Raw genomic sequence first — 21,426 nt, 5'->3', positions numbered from 1 at the left:
CCTTCCTGATGTGAGGCAGTAGGGTGATCTTATTGTATCGCGGGTATCGGCCGCGTCTGGTAAGTGTCAAATGCCAACTCGAGACTGAACAGCATATCAGGATAATATCCCATACTAAAGGGGTTACTGAAGGTTCCGAGTCTGGGGTATGCTTTAGCTCGCGGAAAATTATCTGAACTTGTTCGGTTTCGAGTTCGTAGTGAAATCATCTCAGTCATTACCTCTGCACCCAGGCGTAATAGGTAGACAGACCATGAATCGTCTCTTTTTACATAGACAACGAAAGTCGGGTTACATACAGATAATATCTCTGTAGCATCATCTTAGAAGCTCAAGGCAGCGTATCGAGCCATCAACTCGACTAGTCAATTACTAGTCCTTGTAATGAATGACTCACCAAATAAGCACTAACTAACTATATAACTATACTCCAGTCCTGAAAGTCATTCCCCTCGGCTTTCTATCAACTCACTTCATCTCTGTCCAAAATTCATCTCTATCTCTCTTCCTCTTTTCCATTACGCCATGGACCACTTCAAACACAGCGCCTCCATCGGCACTCACACCCTCAGCTACGCACTCCGCGGCCCACCCCGCCAACCCAACACCCCACTCATCATAATCCTAACCGGAATCACCAGCAGCGCTCTAGAATGGAGCGCCGTATGCCGTCACCTCTCCACCGACGCCTCCATCCTTCTCTACGAGCGATCCGGATACGGCCGCAGCGAACCATCCCCAAACCCACCCGACTCACTCACAATCATCGACGAGCTCTGCCACCTCCTTGGCTCCGCAGCTCTATCCCCGCCATACCTCGTCATTGGACACTCCTGGGGTGGTATCCTGGCACGAGAGTTCCTCGCCGCCAGACCAGACGATATCTGCGGCATGGTGCTCGTAGATCCAGTCCAGGAGCGTATGATGATGGAGACGTGGCCGGATCCTAGCATTGCTGCTGTTACCGATGGGTTGGATTACATGGATGTTGTTGGGTTGATGCGCGATCGTGTGTTGACTGATGAAGAATGGGGAGATTTGATGGCGGAGGAGCAGAGTGAAGGGCATGCGAAACAGGCGGCGCGAGAACTGCCGTTTCTGCAGATCAGTCGGGGAGTTCTGGCAAAGAAGGGGCAACTTGTTCCTGGGAGAAATCTCTTGAGGGGAAAGCCGTTGAGTGTATTAGGAGGGAATTCGAAGAGGGACCATGAGTTGTTGTATGAGGCTGGTGTGGCGAGGGGGGGAGGTACGGCTGCGCAGCGGGAGAGGTTCAGGGAGTATCTGACAAAGTGGGAGAGGTGTGAGGAGGAGTTCCATCGAGAATTGTTGAATTTGTCGAGCGTTGCGCGTTATTCGGTGACGAGGCGGAGTGGGCATAATATTCAACTGACGGAGCCGGAGTTGATAGCGGATGAGGTTCGTTGGGTGTTGGAGATGATCCAGAGATGATGTGTGTGAAGAGACGCGTATGGTTCCTTTTCAGGAGACCTTGCTGTTATAAATAAAGCTTGTCAAGTTATGGGCGGTTAGCTGTATGTGACCCTTGGCTGAATGCATGGTCTCTTCCGCGAAGACGATAATAATTTCACTCACTCACCTGCTGCACCGAGATCTCAAGTCCCCGAAAGTATGTCAAAAAGTCATCAAATGACTGGGTAGACATAAAGCATGACTGCACATTAAGAACCGACTCCGCGCCTCGGCATGAGGAAGATAAAGATCATACTATATTTGATGCAGCAATCCTTGCTAATGGCAAGCTTGGACAACCTGTGTGGAACTTCGACTACAGATAATCGGAAATTGCGTCACAGATGTAATACTAGTAAATCATGGAAGGAGCAAATCTGCCAGAAAGGTGCGTTCATGCTAATCCGTCACGCAACATTTTCTAGAGAAGCGAAACACTCATTCTGCTTCAATATTCAACTAGATATGGTAAGTTTTTTCAGCATTGTAACAAAGGAAGCTAATTATAAATTTTGCAAACCAAACCGTCAACAAATCCATTAATAGCCCGGCGATTGATCCAAGCGAGCCGTCCAGCATAGTACAAGCCCCCACCAAGCAACCCCATCACCACCCCCGAGACGGCCATCAAGTCCCAGTTCTTCGCCTTATAAGCTGGCATTCGCATATCCGCCGTCTGCAGATGCATTGGACGAGTCTCCTTCCCATCAACGACCCTCGACTCATTATCGTATAGAACTTCCTCGATCAGATCAGCGCCCAAATACTTGCGTCGAGACGCCACATGGGCAATACGTTGGAGACGCTGCACATTGCGCGCATAGCACCCGTCACGATCTTCCATGATCAATTTTGTCTTGGAGTAGAGTTCATCGGCCGTGAAACGGAACTTGTGTAGCAGCTCCGACGTTCCGTTTCCGGCCAGTTTTGCCGCATTACCGATCTGGTCGAAGTAGAATGACATAACTAGCATCGGTTTGCCATGATAGAGGCCTTCGTTGGCGCTGGACCCACCTCCGTGGGTGAAATAGATGCGGGTATGGGGATGATCCAGGATCGACCGTTGTGGTGCAAAGAAAGGGAACTTCCAGTCGGCGTGTAACCCTTCGAGAAGGTCTCCGAAGCTAATTGTCTTGCCTTGAATAGTGAAGGATTCCGCATTGTCGAACAGCTGCCGTCCGCTCCTACCCACTGACCAAATTACGCCGTCAATAACGCCTTCTTCCATGGCTTGGATAAGTCCTTGAAGAATCTTCCGAGCATCTGCGTGGGGAAGGATGATATGCGTCCCCAAGGCAATATATATGGTCTTTGGGTGGCGGTCAAGGAACTCCTGGTGGGGCGCGTCCAATAGAGGATACTCATCTGCTAATATTGGTCCGACTGCTGAGACCAAGGGAGGAAGGTCTTTGGGCACTTCGAGACCGAAGAAAGAGTTGACTAGAAGTAGATAATCAGGTTTCTTTGGCGTTGGAAGAAGGTAATTCAGACCCGCTCGCTTGCGCATGGCTCTGGTCCAGTTCCTCAGTTTAAACACCTCAGGCAAGGCCCGCACGACAACAAGTTCATTGTTGATGCGCGACCATATTGACGCATTCTCCGAGGTTAAGGTCATATCGAGTTGGAAGCCCGGCTGGCCGGGGATATACGAGCAGGGAACCATCAAGTAGGGCATCTGTGGCCAGACAATAGCAATGGGGACCTTGTATTCCAGTTGGATGTCCTTGACTGCGTCAACGAAGAAGTCAGCAACCAGCATGTCCGGCCGCGTAGCAGGATCATCCATGATAGTTTTCAGTCCATAATAGGATTGTGTCCACAGAGAGTCGAAGAGGTACTTGGACTCCATGACATCGCCTAAACCTCTGGCCGGATCCCAGAGCCGGCTGCGCATGTAGTGCGCATCAAGCTGTTCCTCTGTCGGCCCAGGCCCCATGAGATGCGTCGACGAGATTTGGAAGCCGCTGGCCCATTCCTCTTGGCCATCGAGCGTTGCGAAGTCAACTACGTGCCCTCGGTTGGCCAGGACCTTCCCCAGTTCAAGAACCGGAGCTGCAATGAACCATTTGTATCCAATTAGAATCTGTAAGGCCAAGCAATAGGCAGGCATACTCACCGGCATGGGTGTAGCCTCCTCCAGTAACTACCAGGAGAATCTTCCTGGGTGGCAGGATGATGTCCGACATAGCCTTGTGTTGGGCGGAGTTGGGATAAATAGCCGCACGCTCTCGGGATGATGGATGGATTTAATACAAGCCCGGGGTTAGTGGGAGTAGATCCGTGGCCTTCAACCAGCTGTCCTTCGGTGGTGCCACACAAGCGGCTAAAGTCGATCGCCAGTCATGCTTCGGCCACACATAAGCCTGACACCGTCCATCCCTGGTTTCGGCCCCTTTCAACCGCGTTCCGCTAGTTGATGTTATTTCTGGATCCGTACTTAATATCCTCTCGGATTTCGATACGATTTTGAAATGGTGGAGTCTCTACCTCTGATGGTTGTTGGGATTCTGCAGGGGACAGCCAAAGTTGGTCTGCCAGAAAGGGACCACGGCAAGACAGTGTCCGAGATTCCGATCAGGCGGGCCACATATATCTCGCATGGTAATAATCCGTGTGGCATAATCAGAATGGATATTCCGATTTTAGCATTCACGAAATTTTCTTCATTGCGTCTTGTGTAGAGCAACAGTTGCGCGCTCTGGAGTCTTATCGACCCATATTCACGAACATGCGATTGCGAGCAATGCGATGAGAAATAGCTCGGGCGGCCCTGCGGTGGAAACTGAAGATGCCGAGTAAATGATAAAGACGTATGAATGATCGTTCATGTTTGTGGGAAATGGTAGGAAACTATAGAAGCACTAAGTGATTAGCGAATCTTCTTTTCAAAATTGTCCGGGAGCCGTCGAGGATAACAGGGCGTGTCTCAAGCAGGCCTCTTTCTCACCGGTGGATAACCCTTGAACCAAGACTAATAATGCCTCTCCTCCATCTGGTACAAACTCTTGGGATGCCCTGCGGCCAGAAAACGGACATGGTTACGGGCATATTGGGCGATAGTTTTGCCTTTTCAAGCCACGTGAGCGACAAAGGAACTGGCCGCTGACGGTAGGGGATAACAATAGGTCTCTCGACCACATAGGAAGAGCTGATGATATAAACATTCAGATAGCTGGAGAACAGTTTCGATGGGTATCATTTATCGGTCTATAAATCTGGGGAGCGTTCTGAGATTGGAGAGGGCCAAGATAGGAGGGTGGTGATGGCGTGCAGCAAATATCAAGAATCAAAGCGACTCTTTTGATTTGGGGACGAAGACTCCGCTTCACTCCTCGTGGCATTCCTAGGTACGCTTTCAACTACTATGGCTCAACTAACATGTTGTTGGGAACCACCTCAGCCAATTATAAATCCCTTTCAGCCCTGCTTAATACCAGCACCAGACAAACAGGTGGCGTACTATATAGAAGTTTGCGAACCAACGAAGTTCTTCCCTAATAAATCCCACTCACTCCTGATTATACAACGACGCAAAACCAACCCATGTAACCAGTAGATATGCCTTTATATACCTTCAGAATAGACAGATTACCCATCATTTCCGTCCCGACGCCGCCTTGGCAATAACAATCCCCAGTATCATCATACACACAAACATGACCACAAACACCATCGCTACTATGCGACAGCAGTCTGCATGAGCTTGTCGTCTCTCTCGACGAATGATAGTTCGCTCGCACACTTCGCAGTGAGAGTGCTCTTGGGGGGTAGCGCCCGGGATCAAGGACGTGGTAGGGCCGTCTCCATGATCATGTTCATGGAATGATGGGAGTTGGATTTCGGGGTCATCGTTGGCTTGAGTGAGGGTGGTGTACTGTGTGTGTTGATCCTTCATCAGTATACTGATCCTCAACACTGTATCTTCAAGTAATGTACGGGGGGATGATGTACAGTGTGATTGTGGCGGCTAGTCGATTCCGTCTCTTCATACGGAGGGGTTGGTTCGGTGGGTGGTGGGAGGCCCATTTTGATCTGACTTGTGTTTTCTGGTAAAGTAGAAGCGTTTGTTTGTTCTTTTATCTTTGATTTTGGATAGATTTGATGAAATATGATCGGAGTACTATCTACAATTCTGGGGAATGGTGCTGCCTGGGTCAGCCTTATGCGTAACTGGGTGGTGAGTGGGAAGGAAGGATTCGGGGCGCAGTGCATGTGCCGTGCACAGCCACAGAGTCATTGTGCTTACTATGTGTGTGTAAGCCTCTATAATGCGCTCTGTGCTTTGGACTCTAGGCTATTTATGAAAAGCAGTGGCTGGTATTTCTATGGTCTCTTATCTTGGACGTATGCTTGACAACTGATCAAAACTGATCGTCGGTATGCCATGGTCCACAGCTAGCAGTATCGCCTTTGAATGAAAAGGTACTGCCAGTTGGAAGTTGACGAGCAAGTAGACTTTCTACTGTGGCATTTGGGCATAAAGTCGATTAGCATACTCGGTCTAAGAAAAAGTATCACAATAAGAAGCAATAGGTGTCGTGTGTTCGATGTCTTGTGTCTTGTAGATTGGCATGAGTAGTATAAAAGCATCAGGCATCAACAGTGGCTGCCTCAGAGCCTCAGGCCAGTAGCAGCGGCTCATCTGAGCACGTGCCGCCCAGCCAGCATCTGCTGAATGCCGATACGATACGATAAGCCTCTCTTATCGCGAATGTCCGAATGTTATCAATTTTGTTTTTGCCCCCGCCACCCCACTTTCCTTCAGAAATGGGAAATCAGAATCAAATGGCATTCGAAAAGCTAATAAGCACAGGAGACTCTCATATACAAACCAGTAGACTGTCAAAAGAGAGGTCCTCCCCCGGTATCCTATTCATGTGCAATAGATGAACATTCCGCGTGATCGTACAGTAAACCTACGAAGAGGAGCTGACCCCAAACCCAATCTTAGCTCCGGTGAACCGCGAACCCACATCAAGAACATTACCTAAATAAAATTCTCTTTCTCCCCGCGTTCCCCTCGCTCAATCTGGCCATTTCCCCCAGACCAGATACTACTATCTACCTTGGTCATAGTCCATCTCCCCTTAGGTCAATCCCAGTTTATCAGCTACGTCATCACCATCACCATGCCCGACAAAGACGCCGGAACGCCCCGTGTTTTCCTTTACCGCCATGGTACCCCTCTTCCCACTACCCAACAATAATAGAATTCCCCACTAAGTATCTCACAGGAGAGACCGAATGGTCCAAAAGCGGCCGCTACACCGGCATCAGCGAAATCCAGCTGACTGACGACGGAGTGAAGCAAGTGTCCGCTTCCGGCAAGATCCTTGTAGGAGCTGGTAAGCTTATTGACACGGCTAAACTGGCTCGCGTGTATGTGTCTCCGCGCCAAAGGGCAAAGCACACCTTTGACTTGGCCTTCGGGGAGGCCGAGAAGCAGGGCTTGAAGGAAGCTGGCAAGGTGGAGGAGACGGAGCGGCTGGCGGAGTGGGGTTATGGCTTGTATGAGGGGATGCTGACCAAGGAGATTCGCGCGCTGAGGAAGGAGCATGGGCTTGATGGTGAGAGGGCGTGGGATATCTGGAGGGATGGATGTGAGGAGGGAGAGTAAGTCATTCCTATAACCATGTTAGATCCGGTTCTTTTACGTTGGAGAGGCTAACAGCATAGATCACCTGCGGATGTTACGGCCCGGATTGATAGCCTGATCGAAGAGATCAGAGATCTCCATCGGGGAAACATGCACGGAGAGGCACCTGCTGATGTTGTTCTTATTGCGCATGGCCATACGCTCCGTGCGTTTACCAAGCGCTGGTTGGGCTATCCGATGGAGTTTCCGTTGTCGATGATGCTGGAGCCTGGTGCTGTGGGAGTTCTTAGGTATGTTCTTTCCTGTTCTACATGAGTGGATCGCTAACGGTGTCTGTAGTTACCAGCACCACAGCATTGATGAGCCTGCTTTTCTGGTTGGATATGGATTTCCCTTGGAGAAATGATGCACTTAGAGGCATCTGGTTTATACGGGAAGGTCGTATAGATGAATATATATCGGAATTACTAGACAATGTAGATGGTATGGTTCTATGCTGGGGGGAGGCTAGCGCCACACCAGCCAGGCCTTCTCCACACTTGTTTTCGCTTATGCGACACCCTCAAACTACTTACTCTCCGCCTACCTGCTAGCCGGTGTGGCGGTAACGCCTCTTTTATGTTAGAATCAAGACATCTGTTTTACTGCTACAAGCGGGATATTTAGTAACAATGCGAAAGTCGTCATGACGAATGCTAACACCAAGTTCGGCTTTTCCGGGTAGTTGGTATAAAGTGTTCGACTATCTAGTGTTCACCTGACAGCTTGAAATACACAAAAGCCACTAGCGTGCTAAATCAGGCCTTCTCCTTAGTACTTAGTAGTATCTCCGTCGATCTTCTAGTCAACCGTCCAGTGTTTGCTACTCCCCTACAAAATAAACACTGATTAAGCCACCGCCAACGCCAACGATTCCGTCAACCACAACATGGAGAATGTCCCTACGGTCGGGAACCTTGATCACATCATTGCGTCAAGGGATGGAAAGGAGTTCCACCCAGAACGTACCTTCCGTATCATAAGAGGCTGTCTACGCTGCCGGTCCCCGAAGCAGGGTCTAACTGAGGAGCTGCGATATAGTGTGCACCATTGTACTCAGAGGGGTTGCAAAGGCAAATAAGTATCTATGTGACCACTTGAGGTGAGATCAGTCGACTGTAGCGAAAAGAAGTGAGTCTGAAAGCGATGTAGCCAGTATTGTATCACATGACCATATCGAACCCTGTTTCGATGCTACTTATATACTCTAAAGCGATATGTACGTGCATTACAATCGCCCTGGCTCTCACTTACAGTGGCCTTTATTCATATGTTCTTGATAGCAAATGAGCTCTTGATCAAGACCTTGGTTTTTCACTGAAAATTGCTCTTTGACCGGGGCCGCCATAGCCTCAGATACCTCTTAACCTGTCAAACGGCAAGAGACGCTCCTCAGAAGGCGTTCCTTCCTTAAGCTTCATGATGTTCCAGCTTCCTTCCTTACGATGCTCTTTCCTGTGCAATATTCTCAGTCTTCTATATCTTCTTCTCGTCCCCTTGAATTCCTCTTTTCTTCTCCTCTTCTCCTCCTCATACCACTTGTGGTTCTGTGTTGTCGTTTCGCTGCCGCGCTACCCTCAACTCACGTTTATCAATCTGTTCCCTTGCTATACCTTGACTTGGTGTTTGTCCTCCCTCTCCCTCACAGCATGTCTCCTCCTTCATCTCTTCGTGGAGGACACCAGATGGCCCGTCTGCGTGTTCCTCAGTTCTCCCCCTCCTCTTCCTCCTCTCTCCCCCCCAGCGGTCAGAAGGATCCAGCACGTCCTTCTGTTCGTTCCGCTCCGTCTGTGCCCACCATGGTGAGCACGTCCTCTCGTTCTGGGGTGCCTGCCCCCACTGCCCCCAAGTACTTGCGTACAAGCAAGCACTTGTCCACTCCCTCCCCTGTGGCTCCTCGGACCACGTCCTCTCGTTCCTCCATTCCCACCCCTGTCTCTCGTTCCTCCATCCCCTCCCCTGCCTCTCGCTCCCCTGTGGCTAAGGCCACGTCCATTCCCTCACCCCCTTCCCTTTCCCCGGGTGCGTCGTTCCTGAAAAGGTTCGACGAGAAACACCCAACTTCCACTCGTTCTTCCCTCCCCGTCCCTGTCGCTCGTTCCCCTGTGGCTCCTCGGACCACATCCTCTCGTTCCGCCCCCCAAAAGACTACCAACTGCCCTAGCGCCACTTCCACTCGTTCTTCTCCTTCTGTGGCTCCTCGGACCACGTCCTCTCGTTCTCCTATTCCCCTCCCTTCCTCTCGTTCCCCTGTGGCTCAGGCCACGTCCATTCCCTCTTCCTCTTCCCTTTCCCCGGGTGCGTCGTTCCTGAAAAGGTTCGACGAAAAGCACCCAACTTACACTCGTTCTTCCCTTCCTGTCCCTGCCCCTCGTTCTTCTGTGGCTCCCAAGGCCACGTCCACTCGTTCATCTATCCCCACTCCTGCCCCTCGCTCTCCTGTGGCTCCTCGGACCACGTCCTCTCCTTCTGTGGCTCAGGCCACGTCCATTCCCTCTCCCCCTTCCCTTTCCCCGGGTGCGTCGTTCCTGAAAAGGTTCGACGAAAAGCACCCATCCACTCGTTTACCTGTGGCTCCTCGGACCACGTCCATTCCTTCTCCTGTGGCTCCTCGGACCACGTCCACTCCTTCTGGTAATAGCCGTCCGTCTCGCCTTCAGGCGTTGCGGGAGGCGTATTACCGATCCCGCGAGGCCAGGGCTCGATCCGATGCAGCCCTTGCGTCCACCAAGGACGGAGCAGCTTCGGCTGCGAAGTCTGCGGCTCGCAAGGGTAAGTCGGTGAAGAGTGTCCAGTTTAGCGAGGTCACCACAGTCGTTACCGTAAGTCGGTGGATCATCAAAGCGCGAGATATCCACCGTTGCTGTTGGTAGTCTTTTCCCCTTTTCTTTTCTCCTTGTTGCAGGCTTTTCCTTGATTACTTTCGTTTTCCTGTATATTTTATTTTTGTATGTTTATCCATTGCTCCCGACTTGGCTGTGCTGGAGCCAAGTCGGGGCCCTTTACTGCTAATGGCCAGGTCACAGGTCCGGGCGAGAGACGACATTGAACGCCACCCACGAATGATCGAGCCGGCGACAGATTCACCGTCATCGATTCGCACCGGCTAACCCTCGGGTGCTTACGAGCCGCCGGCATTTCCGACCCCGCTGCGACACTAGTTTCCGGTACCCCGGGTGTTTGAGCAGAGGCACCACCGAGAATGTCTGAGGCAATCGACCTGATAGCGTTCAAGGTGGGCAGCGGATCCGGGCTTTGTGTGGGCAGCAAAGCTTGGTGAGGCATGTCAACCACGCTTACCGGGTATCGATCTGGCCGGCGGTTCAAGGGATGCCCGAGCGACGACATACACGGTCAGTATGACAGCAGCTAGCCAGCGGGCAAGGGGTGTCGGTAGGGCCACGGTATCCCGGGGGCGCGACAGAGGCGATCGATGGAATCTGGGTCGGAAACGGTTCGTGGGGGTTGTTCGTCGGGGGATCCGGGGGGGGCGATGGTTGGGGTTTTCCTTTGTCTTTCCTTTGTCATTGGCGACTGGCATTGGGCGTTCATTTTTCATTGCATGTGTTGAGGCTCTGTTGTATATAATGCTTGCTTGCTGGCTTGCCTGCTCGCCATCTTGCTTGCTTCTTGCTTTTTCATTGCATGTGTTGAGACACTCGTGTATATAGAGCTGCCTTGCTTTTCCTTTCCTTTGCCTGTTTTGAGATATCTATTGTATATAGAGCTGCGCTGCTTGTTGTTTGTTTCTTTGCATGTGTTGAGTCTCTGCTGTAACTAAAGCTGCATTACTTGCTGGCGTTCATTTCCTTGCATGTGGTGAGATACCTCTTGTATATATAGCTGCATTGCTTTCTGGCGTCCCTTCTCCTTGCATGTGTTGAGATTCTGTTGTATATAGTGCTTGCTTGCTGGCTTGCCTGCTCGCCAGCTTGCTTGCTTCTTGCCTTTTCTTTGCATGCGTTGAGTCTCCGTTGTAACTAGAGCTGCGTTGTTGGCGTTCCTTTCTTTGCATGTGTCGAGACTCCGTTGTAAGTAGAGCTGCGTTGTGGGCGTTTTGTTTTGCTGTTTTCGGGTTGGGTGGGCGGGCATCTCTGTTTTTTATATTTTGCTGGCGTTCCTATCTTTGCATGTGTCGAGAGTCTGTTGTAACTAGAGCTGTGTTATGGGCGTTCTGGTTTTCTCTTCCGGGTCGGGTGGGCGGGCATCGTTGTTCTTTTTTTATGTTTTTCTGGCGTTCTGCTTATTTCTTTTTAGGGTTGGGTGGGTGGGCATCTTTGTATTTTCTTTTGTTTTTCTTGCATTCTCCTCGCCTCTTTTAGGGCTGGGTGGGTGGGCACCTTTGTATTTCCTATTTTTGACCGTATTCGGTCTTGCATTCTCCTCGCCTCGTCAAGGGCTGGGTGAGTGGGCATCAATGTATTTTCTATGTTTTTCTCACGCTGCTTTGTCCCTTTCTTGCGTTTTTATGGCTCGCTGGACGGGCGATTTTGTATCTCCGTTGCCTTTGGGTTCCGGCTTCTTGTGATTAGATAGTTGGGGAGGTGATCATAAAACGATACCCTGTTCCCCGCCAACCTCTGTCAGTGTGCTCGTAGTCAACCAACTTGATGAAGTATGAGGAGTTTGTACTTGGAGGTCTCCGCAACACCCTTTACAGGGGCCCTCGTAGACATCGGTTCTCGGATCGAAGGATTTCCCATTGTATGAGTTGTAGGAGAAGTTATCGAAAAGAAATGGCAGCGTGGGTGAGAACATAAACTGCGTAGCAGCTGGACATCCAACTAGATGGCCATAGAGTCTCATATAGGATCGTTGTAGAACCTTCTAGGGCTAAGGGATAGATGATATGGGAAGGGAAGAAGAGAGCGTCAGAAGAGGAAAAAAAGTATATATGGATGGAGAGGCGAGAAAAAGTTATGACAAGAGTGGGATTCGAACCCACGCCCCTTTCGAGACTAGGAATGTTCTGAAGAACATGTGTGATCAGGTGACCTGACCCTAGCGCCTTAGACCGCTCGGCCATCTTGCCGGCTGATGGAAATTAGTCAACAATAAGTGCTAGATGAGCAGCTCTAGAGTGAGTGAGAAAACCACGCCATGCGGTTGGCAACGAAGGCTGGATAGACACTATTTCGACTAAAAATCTTATTCGTTTCATGTCTCATTACCTGGATGCCTTTATCTCTCGTGCCTTAGTGTGAATATGTCATTTGGTATTCAATACCCCTGTCAGTGCTGGTGTTGGGATCAGGTGGCCGAATGGCCTTCACGTTAGTATATATACTATGGGTACTACTACTGGCAACTGTCGATCAACTCTATCCACACCGGAATCACTCACCCATTACTATATGCACCACTGCTCTCACAGGTAAGCCGGTCAATACCGCGCAGCAGCCAGGAGTGCAGCCTGAAAAGAGCAATAAAACCAAAGTGACGCGTCTCTAGAGACACTGCCAACAGCGTATATCAAACCCGCTTGCCAACCAGAAAGATGACACATACAACGATTCGACAGCGTTTCTGCATTAACGAGCTAATCCAATAAATGTACAACATCGGTACAAGGACCTTACCAAAAGGATTGAGGTATGATAGCTCGACATCGACTCCACTGTGCAGTGTTTACTTCTCCCAGCAGAGCCCACACCGCAACAACAACACCGGAAGGTCCTACGTAGAGCGAACACGAAAAGTCGGAGCTAGAAACCGACTAGGGAGCAATAGAATGACACCGAGAAAAGAAATCACACACTTTATACGGAGTATTGTCTTAGAAGAAGCAAGAAACAACTAGTAGACCATGTCGCACAATGCCCCACTGCATGGGGCTGTGGACCTCCCTCACTGCACTGCGAAGTTGCTCGGTCGCATGCCTACTTTTTACTTCTGAGTTATGTATTACAAAGTCGCTGCCATCTCCAACAATTGGGCAAGATGGCCGAGCGGTCTAAGGCGCTAGGGTCAGGTCACCTGATCACACATGTTCTTCAGAACATTCCTAGTCTCGAAAGGGGCGTGGGTTCGAATCCCACTCTTGTCATATATTTTTTCATGTTTTTGAATTCAGCAGAGAATACACTCTCTTAACTGTACAACGCTACTTCGCACGGAGTATATGGCATGTCTACAACGGAAGCCAAGGGCCCACACTTTCTTTTTCTTGTTCCTTTTTGGTGAACGTACACATACAATCCGACGTGATCAGCAGTGCTATCCTTCCCTGTACAGAAAGTACTGCCGAGGCAGCAAGGCCGACATCGTAGAGTGGGACTAGAGAGTCTTTCCCATGACCGCCGAAAGATTTCCCCCGCATCGTCTCTCTACCTGCTGGCGATACGCTCACTCACTAATTTGAAAGCATTAAAAGCCCGTCTACGAGCATTCGTTTACACTGAATAGCCAGTCACGGAGATTGATGCCAAACACCGACAATGGTCATGAATCGGGTCACATTAGCACATCAACCATCTCATACTAGTCGGTTCGTTTCCTGCACCCAACTGAAACTAACGGCACGGACTTTCTTCAAGCTCCTGTTGCTCAAAGCTAAAACCGATAAGGCGAACTTTGCTAGGAACATCCCCAACACTATGCGCGGCCCAAGAATTCGTCAACAACCTGCAGGTACTTCTCGCGGTCATCGAACTGCGGGCAGTGCGAACCCTCCGACAAGGTGATCCACTTCACCTTATCAATACCCCAGAAGAGCGGCTCCACGGCGCTGTCCTGCGCTTCATCATATTTCCCATTGATCACCAGTGTGGGCACCTGGATCCGATGAATGTGGTCCAGTGCGCTCCAATCCTTGAGAGACCCCTCAACCCAAAATTCGGAGGGACCGAGCCTGCTGCCGTTAGCACGTGGCATTGTGGAAAACACAGAGTATAATGGTTGACGGAGAAAAAACTCGGGCAATTGTGCAACATACATGGTAGAAGCGACGGTAGAATCCTTCTCCGTGGTCCAGACGAGGCTTTGCATGAGCTCCTCGGGCCATGGCTGTGTCCGGCAACAGAATCGGGATAAGAACTCCACCGTTGCATTTTCATAATCCTTCGAATCGAGCCGCCCTTCTGCTTCACATTTTTGCAGCGTGTCTTGGATCTCCTGGGGTAGGCTAGCGCGGAGTCGGTTGACCGATTCAAGCCACAGTGCGACCGAGGCCGGGGCGTTTGACAGGATCAGACGGCGCAGTCCAGCGGGCTGACGAGCGGCGAAATCCATCCCCATCATTCCGCCCCAGGAGTGACCCAGCAGATCAAAATGACCAGCGATACCGAGATGCCGGAGCAAGTTTTCTAGCTCCGCGATGAATAGGTCGACGGTCCAGAACCCCTGATCGCCGCGTTTCTCCAGATAGTGGGAGGACAATCCATTTCCAATCTGATCGTAGAGAATCACGGAACGACCGGAAGCCAGTGCAGCCAGGGGCAGCATGTAGTTGTGGCAAAAGCCCGGCCCGCCATGCAGGACTACTAATGGTGTGCCTGCCTTGATGTCGCCATAGACTCGGTACCACGTTTGGGCAGGCTGGGGAAGACTAGCATAATGGAATGGAGCGGTTCCCTCCTGGACAGTACTTGCTACCATACTTGGGAGATCGATGCAGAAAGGTTGTTAAGGCAATAATTGTTGTGGTAATGGGCAAAGAAGTAGGAGGGGGGAAGGATCAGACAAAGCAGCCCGTCTTAACACCACCACCACCACCACCACCACCACACCCGAGAGATTCCCCGAGGTTAACCCATCGTCTGGCCCCCCCAGTTTGTGAGACAACCCCACCGGCACTAGATGACTGTCATATCGAAGTCGCGTCAATTAGATAAGCCCCCGGGCAGAGTCCGGGGTCCTTGAAAGTCCATCTGTCGGCAACACAGTCTGTAAGCATGTGTGGAATAAGTTGGCGGCTTGAATGAGCCTCCGATTTCAGGGGTGTCTTCCAATTTGTGTGCATTACTCCCTAGCAATTTGGCCCCTATCATCAAAGTGCGACACGCAAGGCAAAAAAAGAAAAAAAAATAAATACGGCGTCATGCAAACCATGAGACGGCGTCGGTTGGTGGGCTGACTACCGCGGCCCTAGCGGAATTAGGCGCCTCCACCCCGATCCTTCGTTTAGGTCAGGATCGACGGGCTGAGATTGCAAATATTCTAACAAAGTTCAAATAAAACATGATCGAACAAATCCTTCAGGTCGCCTTACTGCTACGATGCCTCGTTCCCTTTTATCAGCCTGGCTGCTCTCTCTGGTCCCGGACTCGAGGGATGCAGGCCAGCAACGGATGTGGCAGTCATGGTTGCGGTCACTGACACCAATCGGTCTCCTATCATTGGGATCCTAGCCTTGCTTTTCGCCGTAATTTCGACATTATCTGGAGCTGCACGGCTGGGGATCAAATATGCCATCACCAGAAATCTCACGGTGGATGATCACCTGATCTCTGTGTCAATGGTGAGTCTCGAGGCGGTTCATCGCGTGGCAAGCTTTAACTTCCCCACAGGCCTTCAGTGTACTACAGACAGTATGCGTTACAATTGCCGCGCGCAATGGCTATGGAGAGGCAGAAAGTGCTTCTTCACAGGAGCGGATAGACATAGCTCTGAAGGTACACCATCCGTTTTCTCCGGATGAATTTGTCGCTGACGTAGTGCAGGCTGTTTATGCCGCTGAAATGCTATATGTTGCAAGCTTGACATTCTCGAAACTGAGCTCCCTGGCGTTCATGACATTTCTCATGCAGCGCACTCGCAAGGCTGAGTGGGTACTCATTGCAATAATCAGCGCGTGGGCTGTAGCGGCGGAATTCGCCGTAGCTTTTCAATGCAATCTTCCGCAGCCGTGGAGATGGAACCAGAAGAGGTGTTTCAATCGTGTAAGATACCATACACTTACCAAATGCGAAGAATTTAGACTAACTTCACCAGGATGCATGGTGGATGGTTTTCGGGGCGTTCAACATTCTAAGTGAAGGCGCCCTGATTCTAGTACCTAGTATGCTCATACTTCGTATTCAGATGGCGGTTCCGAGGAAGATAGTTGCCACCGCCTGCTTTCTCACTCGCTTCTTGTATGCTCGCTGGTGACTTCCCGTTCGACGTTCGTGGGTAGGTACTAATGCCTACATGATTATAGGGTCATCGTTGCGATCATCCTTGAGCTTGTATATCGCCAACAAAACAATCACGCCTCAGATCCCTTGCTAGCTATTTGGAAGGCCGCCGTCTGCGTCCAGTTGGTACAGTGTCTGTCAATTGTTATGGCCTGTGCTCCGCATCTGAAGCCGTTCATGGATGGATTGCAGTCTACTGGTCTCCGATTATACCACCTCCCAGGAGAGACGTCTGGACGCGGGGAGTACGCTCGCGTGAGCAAAGCAAAGGCTGCCGCACACGAGCTCAGCGGGCTCGTTGGTGTGGCTAACAGCACCGCAATCTCTGCAGGGAGGGAACAACAGGATTGGGACGATACCATGAGCCACTCCAGTCAGGATCATATCATTCGAGAAACTAGAACATGGGTCGTAGAAGAGCAGTACAACCCGGATGCTGCGACGAATCGACCGACAGACAGTGAGTCCAATGGCAGTCATGGACCACATGAATCAACTAGCCATTAGAGCCCGTCTTACACGGTACTATTTACATGCATTACGACTGGACGAAGTAATCAACAATCAGGTTCAAGTTATCTCGAAAACGAAGCAGCAGGTTGGGTGATCCTCACCTGTTCGCTGAGAGTACCTGGCACTTGTTTAAGGTTTTCAAGTTGCCTCGGCGCTTTTCCGGACTGTGGGCCTTCATTTACTGTTTGCTTGTCTAAGACTCTAAAGCCTCTAGTTTCGGACGCGGAGGGTGGCCCGTAATCCGCGGCACGAAGCCTAGCATCCCGGGAAGTGGAAGCTTAACTCTCCCTAGTAAGGCACCGCATACGGTGGACCCGCCACTAAAGGCATGCAACCTGTGCGAGGATCCAGCAGGATTGCGTGGTATTTGTTCCAAATTGGCCTTGTTATTGGCCCAAACAATGCCAACTATCCGGTGGCGCTCTGCAGCTTGACATTCTACCGCCCCTCGTCAAGTTTCCCTGGTAGTAAAAGTGCCGTCTTTCTATGGGCTTAGAGCCTTGGACACACTGACCAGTCTCAGTCACGAAGAAATTCTCGGCGAGCCCCTGTTAGTCTGGTTGCAGCCTTGTCTCCGCTCTACTTTTTTTTTTTTTTTTTTTTTTTTTTTTTTTTTTTTTTTTTTTTTTTTTTCTTCATTCTGCATATGCAGCCGAGCTCAATCTTCACCGGATTAGACAGGGATTAGAAGAGGAGAGGAGTTAAACGAAGGAACAAGCTTTGCTTGCGGTTTCCTACTCTTTCTGCTCTTGCTTCTTCCTCCCGCAGACGAGAGGGTTGACTTCGGGCATTCGCACCAATAAGTCAACGCCACAATGGGGCCGCCAATTGAGTTGCGCGACCGGAATTTGGATGCTAAGGCCGCCAACAGCAGCCAGTCTCACGTCAATGATGAGCAGGGACTGGGCCGCGTGGGCAAGAAACAGATCTTGAAAGTGCGCGATGACCCTGAATTTGTGTTCCCGCAGCGACTTACCAGTGCTTACAGCGTCGGTTTGGGTTCTTGTCTATATTGGGTTTTAGTTGTACAGTTCTGGCATCCTGGGAGGGCATTTTGTCGTGCGTGTTTCCCAGCTGACGAGATGATGGTGGATGTTTTTGTTGTTAACAGATGCTTAGGACTTTCACGGTACCGTTTGAAGAGTATGTATCGACTCTACACGAAGGAAAACCTTGATCTGACAGTGTCAATAGTGGAGGTCCGGCTGGAACAGTCTACAGTTTCCTGGTCGTCTGGTTGGGTACCTTTTCGACGTTTCTCACTCTGTCTGAACTTGTTTCGATGTAAGTCTAACGGCCTGTTGTCTGGCCACCTCAATCTAATATCTATTATGTGAAGGGCCCCTACTTCCGGAGGACAATATCACTGGGTATCGATGATGTCCCCGCGGTGGTGCCAAAAGTACCTCAGCTTTCTCACAGGTCCGTATACTAACCAAGGTTTCTCCGCTGCTCACCCATACTGATATAGCTAATACTAGGATGGTTGATTGTCATCGGTTGGCTGGGAGCATTTGCGTCAACCTGCTATCTAAGTGCTTCCCAGATTCTAGGCTTGGTGGTTCTTAACCATTCGTCCTATACCCCAGAGCCCTGGCAAACGATGCTTCTGTTCTGGGCCATTGTAGCTTTTGCTGTGTTCGTCAATGTTGTTACCAGCACCTTGTTGCCCAAATTCGAGGGGCTCGTCCTGATATTGCACGTGTTTGGGTTTTTCGGAATCATCATCCCCTTGGTATATCTGGGAGATCACAACCCAGCTTCCGAAGTCTTTGGGCAGTTTGCCAATGATGGCGGTTTCCAAACGCAGGGACTAGCTTTCATGGTCGGTATGATTGGTAACATGTTTGCTTTTACTGGTGTGGATGCGGCTGTCCACGTAAGTATTCGGCAATTTCAATCTGAATTCTTTCCTACTTGACTGACATACAAATGGGCAGATGAGCGAAGAAATCCACGATGCAGAGCGCGTGGTCCCGCAATCCATCCTCACTTCGGTTCTAATCAACGGAGCTCTGGGCTTTGGAATGATCCTGTCCACATTATTTACCATGACAGACGCTACTGCCGCCCTGGCCTCACCCACAGGGTACCCTTACATGCAAATCTTCTGCTCAGCCACTAAATCGCTTGGAGGATGCACCGTCATGTCAGCTATCGTGCCAATTCTAGTCACCGCCACTGCTGTAGGCTCATTGGCATCATCATCTCGCATGGCATGGTCATTCGCCCGAGACCGTGGTCTCCCCGGTTGGCAAGTCCTCAGCAGAGTACATCTCCCATCCCCACTATCTTACAATAACCCGCTAATTCATTCCCAGGTCAACGCCCAAGCCGTCCCCCAATGGTCCATCCTCGTCGTAACCAGCGCGGCCGTCCTGCTCGCGCTGATCATCCTAGGCTCAGCAGCGGTCCTAAACGACGTCGTCTCTCTCTGCGTCAGCGCCCTCTACTCTTCTTACCTAATCTCGGCCTTCCTTCTAATGTGGCAGCGTCTCACGGGCGGTATTCGTGAACCATCCGATACACCCGCGGATACTGTTGTGAATACGGCAGGTGCGCCTCTTGCATGGGGACCCTTCCGAATGCGTGGCATATTGGGTGTTTTGGTGAATGCCTTTACCATCGCTTACCTTGCCGTGGGTGTGTTCTTTAGCTTTTGGCCCGATGAGATGAATCCGACGGCTAGTACGATGAATTGGGCGGTTGTTGGCACGGTTGGTACTAGTTTGATTAGTACGGTGTATTATGTTATCTGGGCCCGGAAGGAGTATACGGGGCCGGTGGTGGAAATTAATCGGGATTGAGATGTGGATATGAGTTATGATAGATGGTGATGTTATAGTAGTGCTGCAATAAGTACATATGACGGCTCTCAAAGCTTTGGGGGGATTCCTTGTAGGTTTGATAACAGACCCTGCGTCCATGTCCGCATCAATCACGCCGCATCAACCTGGACAAGTAATCCCATAGACGTAGATTACAACCAGCCTCCCGCCTCGCCACGGAGCACTTCACAATCATATTGATTTTATGAAAAATACCATCTCTACTTCGTCTCCTCAATATACGCTGCAATATTCTCCCTCTTCTCAAAAGCATCCCTAAGCCTGACCAGCGACTCAGGAAGATCCGCCTACCCCAAGGACAAGAACTGTTAGCATAGACACAAGTACCCCGAGGCACCACATTCTTCCTAAAAGATGAAAGAAACTAAGGAATAAAACATACCACAATAGTCCCCGTCCTCCGATCATTATCCATGCTCTGATAGACGGCAAAATCCGCATACGTGACCTTATCGCCTAGAAGATACGGACCCTCCGTTTCGGCATAGTATTTTCCTACGAGATCGTAGTACTTGGCCGTGGTTTCATTTTTGTATTTCTCGGATGCTTGCATGAAATTGGAGACCCATTCGCTCTACATTATGGTGAGTACTGATGATAGAGAGTATGAAAGAGGAGAGGGAATACTAACCCTCCAATCGATATAAATATCAGCCACCACATCAACGATGTACTTCTCCCAGTTAGTCTCGCCGTCGTAGCGGCCGAGGTCGCGCGATAGGTAGCGGAGAATGGGGATGTGCTGGATTCATATTAGGTCGTCGTGCATGGAGAATGGACTCGTTGAGTATAAGGGAATGCGCACCTGCGTCAGAATCTTCCCCTTGTACTCGAGCGCAGGAACCAGCCCGCTTCGACTGATACCCTGCTCCTGCAGCTTTTTGCTAGCCTGGGGCCAGGTATCATCGTACGGGTAGCGGACTTCGGTGAATTCGATACCGGCGTCTTTGAGGAAGAGCCTATTCCCATATAAAAAAGATACTCTGTGGTTAGTGGATATTGCTGGTTTCGGATGCGGGGTTGGGGAGATCATGCTGGCTGACCTGACGACTTCACCGCGGCCTAGGCGGCCGATGTCGAGGTAGTGGTAGACTATTTGGGAGGTTTGTGTGGACATGTTGTCTTATAATTTGAATAATGTTCCCCAAATCAGAGTATTTCGAGTCCAACTCAGAGACAGCTAATATGATGTGGACTGAGTACGATTATAGATGATGTAGATTGAGGGGTGGATGCTTACAAATGAGGGCAACCCCGCAGTTAACGACCCCTCCGGGATCCACTATATCGCCGAATTCCAGCTGCTGAATGCGTGGCTCGGCCAGGTCGGTCAATTGGAGGATCTTGAGCCTATCCTGATTTAGGGATATACATGACTTAGGGTGGTGGATAGTGGATGGAGGTCATAGCTACACTATATTTAAGCTTGTTATTGAAGGCTATGCGTTATTACTCGTCCGCTGAGGGCTTCTTCAGGTGCGTGTTATTACGATGGTACCATGATACTCCGGGCCATATCCTTGTTTCAGACAGCTGCTCGTATTGGCGGGGTTGATCCGGCTACTGTAGAATACGAGGTGGACTACAGGTTGGATTCAAACATGCATGAGTCCCTGGGTATCTCCCACCTCCTTCAACCCCGACACTGTCTCTGGGAAGCAAATGCAGAAGAACACGAGGCTGATCCAGCAACCTCTTTTACTGACACTGACATCATTCCTTACAATTGATGACGTGCCAAGTATAGCTGCAACGTCATTCCTTCGGTGAGGATAATCCACTTCATCTTCGGCGTCTGTCTATTGGGTTTGTTAGACTTCGAAACAATAGTCTGTCCCTCGTC

The 21,426-nt window shown here is 50.4% G+C and overlaps 11 protein-coding genes and 2 non-coding genes across 13 annotated transcripts; 5 read left to right on the top strand and 8 right to left on the bottom strand.

The window, feature by feature from the left end:
• The first annotated feature begins 406 nt into the window (after positions 1-406).
• Positions 407-1,595, top strand: BDQ94DRAFT_18585 (alpha/beta fold hydrolase). The gene has a single exon (XM_026774990.1). It carries the CDS (start codon positions 526-528, stop codon positions 1,447-1,449), a length of 924 nt encoding a protein of 307 aa, XP_026627350.1. The 5' UTR covers positions 407-525; the 3' UTR covers positions 1,450-1,595.
• A 255-nt stretch (positions 1,596-1,850) lies between these two features.
• On the bottom strand, positions 1,851-3,681 carry BDQ94DRAFT_141292 (glycosyltransferase). Its single transcript, XM_026765797.1, has 2 exons — positions 3,587-3,681; positions 1,851-3,522 (listed from the first exon to the last, which is right to left on the bottom strand). Exons 1-2 carry the CDS (start codon positions 3,654-3,656, stop codon positions 1,970-1,972), a joined length of 1,623 nt encoding a protein of 540 aa, XP_026627349.1. The 5' UTR covers positions 3,657-3,681; the 3' UTR covers positions 1,851-1,969.
• Positions 3,682-4,662: 981 nt separating this feature from the next.
• Positions 4,663-5,708, bottom strand: BDQ94DRAFT_141289 (uncharacterized protein). Its single transcript, XM_026765796.1, has 2 exons — positions 5,424-5,708; positions 4,663-5,346 (listed from the first exon to the last, which is right to left on the bottom strand). Exons 1-2 carry the CDS (start codon positions 5,680-5,682, stop codon positions 5,066-5,068), a joined length of 540 nt encoding a protein of 179 aa, XP_026627348.1. The 5' UTR covers positions 5,683-5,708; the 3' UTR covers positions 4,663-5,065.
• A 79-nt stretch (positions 5,709-5,787) lies between these two features.
• BDQ94DRAFT_141288 (uncharacterized protein) lies at positions 5,788-6,088 on the bottom strand. The gene has a single exon (XM_026765795.1). The coding sequence runs from the start codon at positions 6,058-6,060 to the stop codon at positions 5,866-5,868; it is 195 nt and encodes a 64-aa protein (XP_026627347.1). The 5' UTR covers positions 6,061-6,088; the 3' UTR covers positions 5,788-5,865.
• A 392-nt stretch (positions 6,089-6,480) lies between these two features.
• BDQ94DRAFT_18551 (histidine phosphatase family protein) lies at positions 6,481-7,770 on the top strand. The gene is made up of 4 exons (XM_026774908.1): positions 6,481-6,648; positions 6,705-7,083; positions 7,147-7,356; positions 7,406-7,770. Exons 1-4 carry the CDS (start codon positions 6,600-6,602, stop codon positions 7,470-7,472), a joined length of 705 nt encoding a protein of 234 aa, XP_026627346.1. The 5' UTR covers positions 6,481-6,599; the 3' UTR covers positions 7,473-7,770.
• Positions 7,771-9,189: 1,419 nt separating this feature from the next.
• BDQ94DRAFT_141285 (uncharacterized protein) lies at positions 9,190-9,567 on the bottom strand. Its single transcript, XM_026765794.1, has one exon. It carries the CDS (start codon positions 9,515-9,517, stop codon positions 9,329-9,331), a length of 189 nt encoding a protein of 62 aa, XP_026627345.1. The 5' UTR covers positions 9,518-9,567; the 3' UTR covers positions 9,190-9,328.
• Positions 9,546-10,458, bottom strand: BDQ94DRAFT_141284 (uncharacterized protein). Its single transcript, XM_026765793.1, has 2 exons — positions 9,673-10,458; positions 9,546-9,576 (listed from the first exon to the last, which is right to left on the bottom strand). Exon 1 carries the CDS (start codon positions 10,451-10,453, stop codon positions 10,046-10,048), a length of 408 nt encoding a protein of 135 aa, XP_026627344.1. The 5' UTR covers positions 10,454-10,458; the 3' UTR covers positions 9,546-9,576; positions 9,673-10,045.
• A 1,567-nt stretch (positions 10,459-12,025) lies between these two features.
• Positions 12,026-12,137, bottom strand: BDQ94DRAFT_t123. Its single transcript has one exon. It is a non-coding gene; the product is annotated as a tRNA-Leu (tRNA).
• A 901-nt stretch (positions 12,138-13,038) lies between these two features.
• On the bottom strand, positions 13,039-14,809 carry BDQ94DRAFT_141281 (proline-specific peptidase). Its single transcript, XM_026765792.1, has 2 exons — positions 14,040-14,809; positions 13,039-13,955 (listed from the first exon to the last, which is right to left on the bottom strand). The coding sequence occupies exons 1-2, from the start codon at positions 14,699-14,701 to the stop codon at positions 13,700-13,702; spliced, it is 918 nt and encodes a 305-aa protein (XP_026627343.1). The 5' UTR covers positions 14,702-14,809; the 3' UTR covers positions 13,039-13,699.
• Positions 13,040-13,151, top strand: BDQ94DRAFT_t127. The gene has a single exon. It is a non-coding gene; the product is annotated as a tRNA-Leu (tRNA).
• Positions 14,810-15,275: 466 nt separating the features above from the next.
• BDQ94DRAFT_141278 (uncharacterized protein) lies at positions 15,276-17,005 on the top strand. Its single transcript, XM_026765791.1, has 5 exons — positions 15,276-15,563; positions 15,613-15,717; positions 15,766-15,984; positions 16,037-16,179; positions 16,245-17,005. The coding sequence occupies exons 1-5, from the start codon at positions 15,405-15,407 to the stop codon at positions 16,726-16,728; spliced, it is 1,110 nt and encodes a 369-aa protein (XP_026627342.1). The 5' UTR covers positions 15,276-15,404; the 3' UTR covers positions 16,729-17,005.
• Positions 17,006-17,362: 357 nt separating this feature from the next.
• On the top strand, positions 17,363-19,890 carry BDQ94DRAFT_18491 (amino acid/polyamine transporter I). Its single transcript, XM_026774757.1, has 8 exons — positions 17,363-17,669; positions 17,723-17,793; positions 17,854-17,877; positions 17,929-18,018; positions 18,074-18,156; positions 18,216-18,613; positions 18,675-19,004; positions 19,056-19,890. Exons 1-8 carry the CDS (start codon positions 17,550-17,552, stop codon positions 19,539-19,541), a joined length of 1,602 nt encoding a protein of 533 aa, XP_026627341.1. The 5' UTR covers positions 17,363-17,549; the 3' UTR covers positions 19,542-19,890.
• Positions 19,784-20,700, bottom strand: BDQ94DRAFT_169285 (glutathione S-transferase; the record flags this gene model as incomplete). Its single annotated transcript, XM_026771254.1, has 5 exons — positions 19,784-19,870; positions 19,966-20,157; positions 20,215-20,325; positions 20,389-20,542; positions 20,627-20,700. The coding sequence occupies 5 exons, from the start codon at positions 20,698-20,700 to the stop codon at positions 19,784-19,786; spliced, it is 618 nt and encodes a 205-aa protein (XP_026627340.1).
• Between the last annotated feature and the right edge of the window lie 726 nt (positions 20,701-21,426).

This window comes from Aspergillus welwitschiae, assembly GCF_003344945.1.
Source record: "Aspergillus welwitschiae strain CBS 139.54b unplaced genomic scaffold BDQ94scaffold_12, whole genome shotgun sequence".
NCBI classification, from domain to species: domain Eukaryota; kingdom Fungi; phylum Ascomycota; class Eurotiomycetes; order Eurotiales; family Aspergillaceae; genus Aspergillus; species Aspergillus welwitschiae.
Note: the sequence above shows the minus strand (reverse complement) of the source record. Positions and strands in the feature narration are given on the sequence as shown.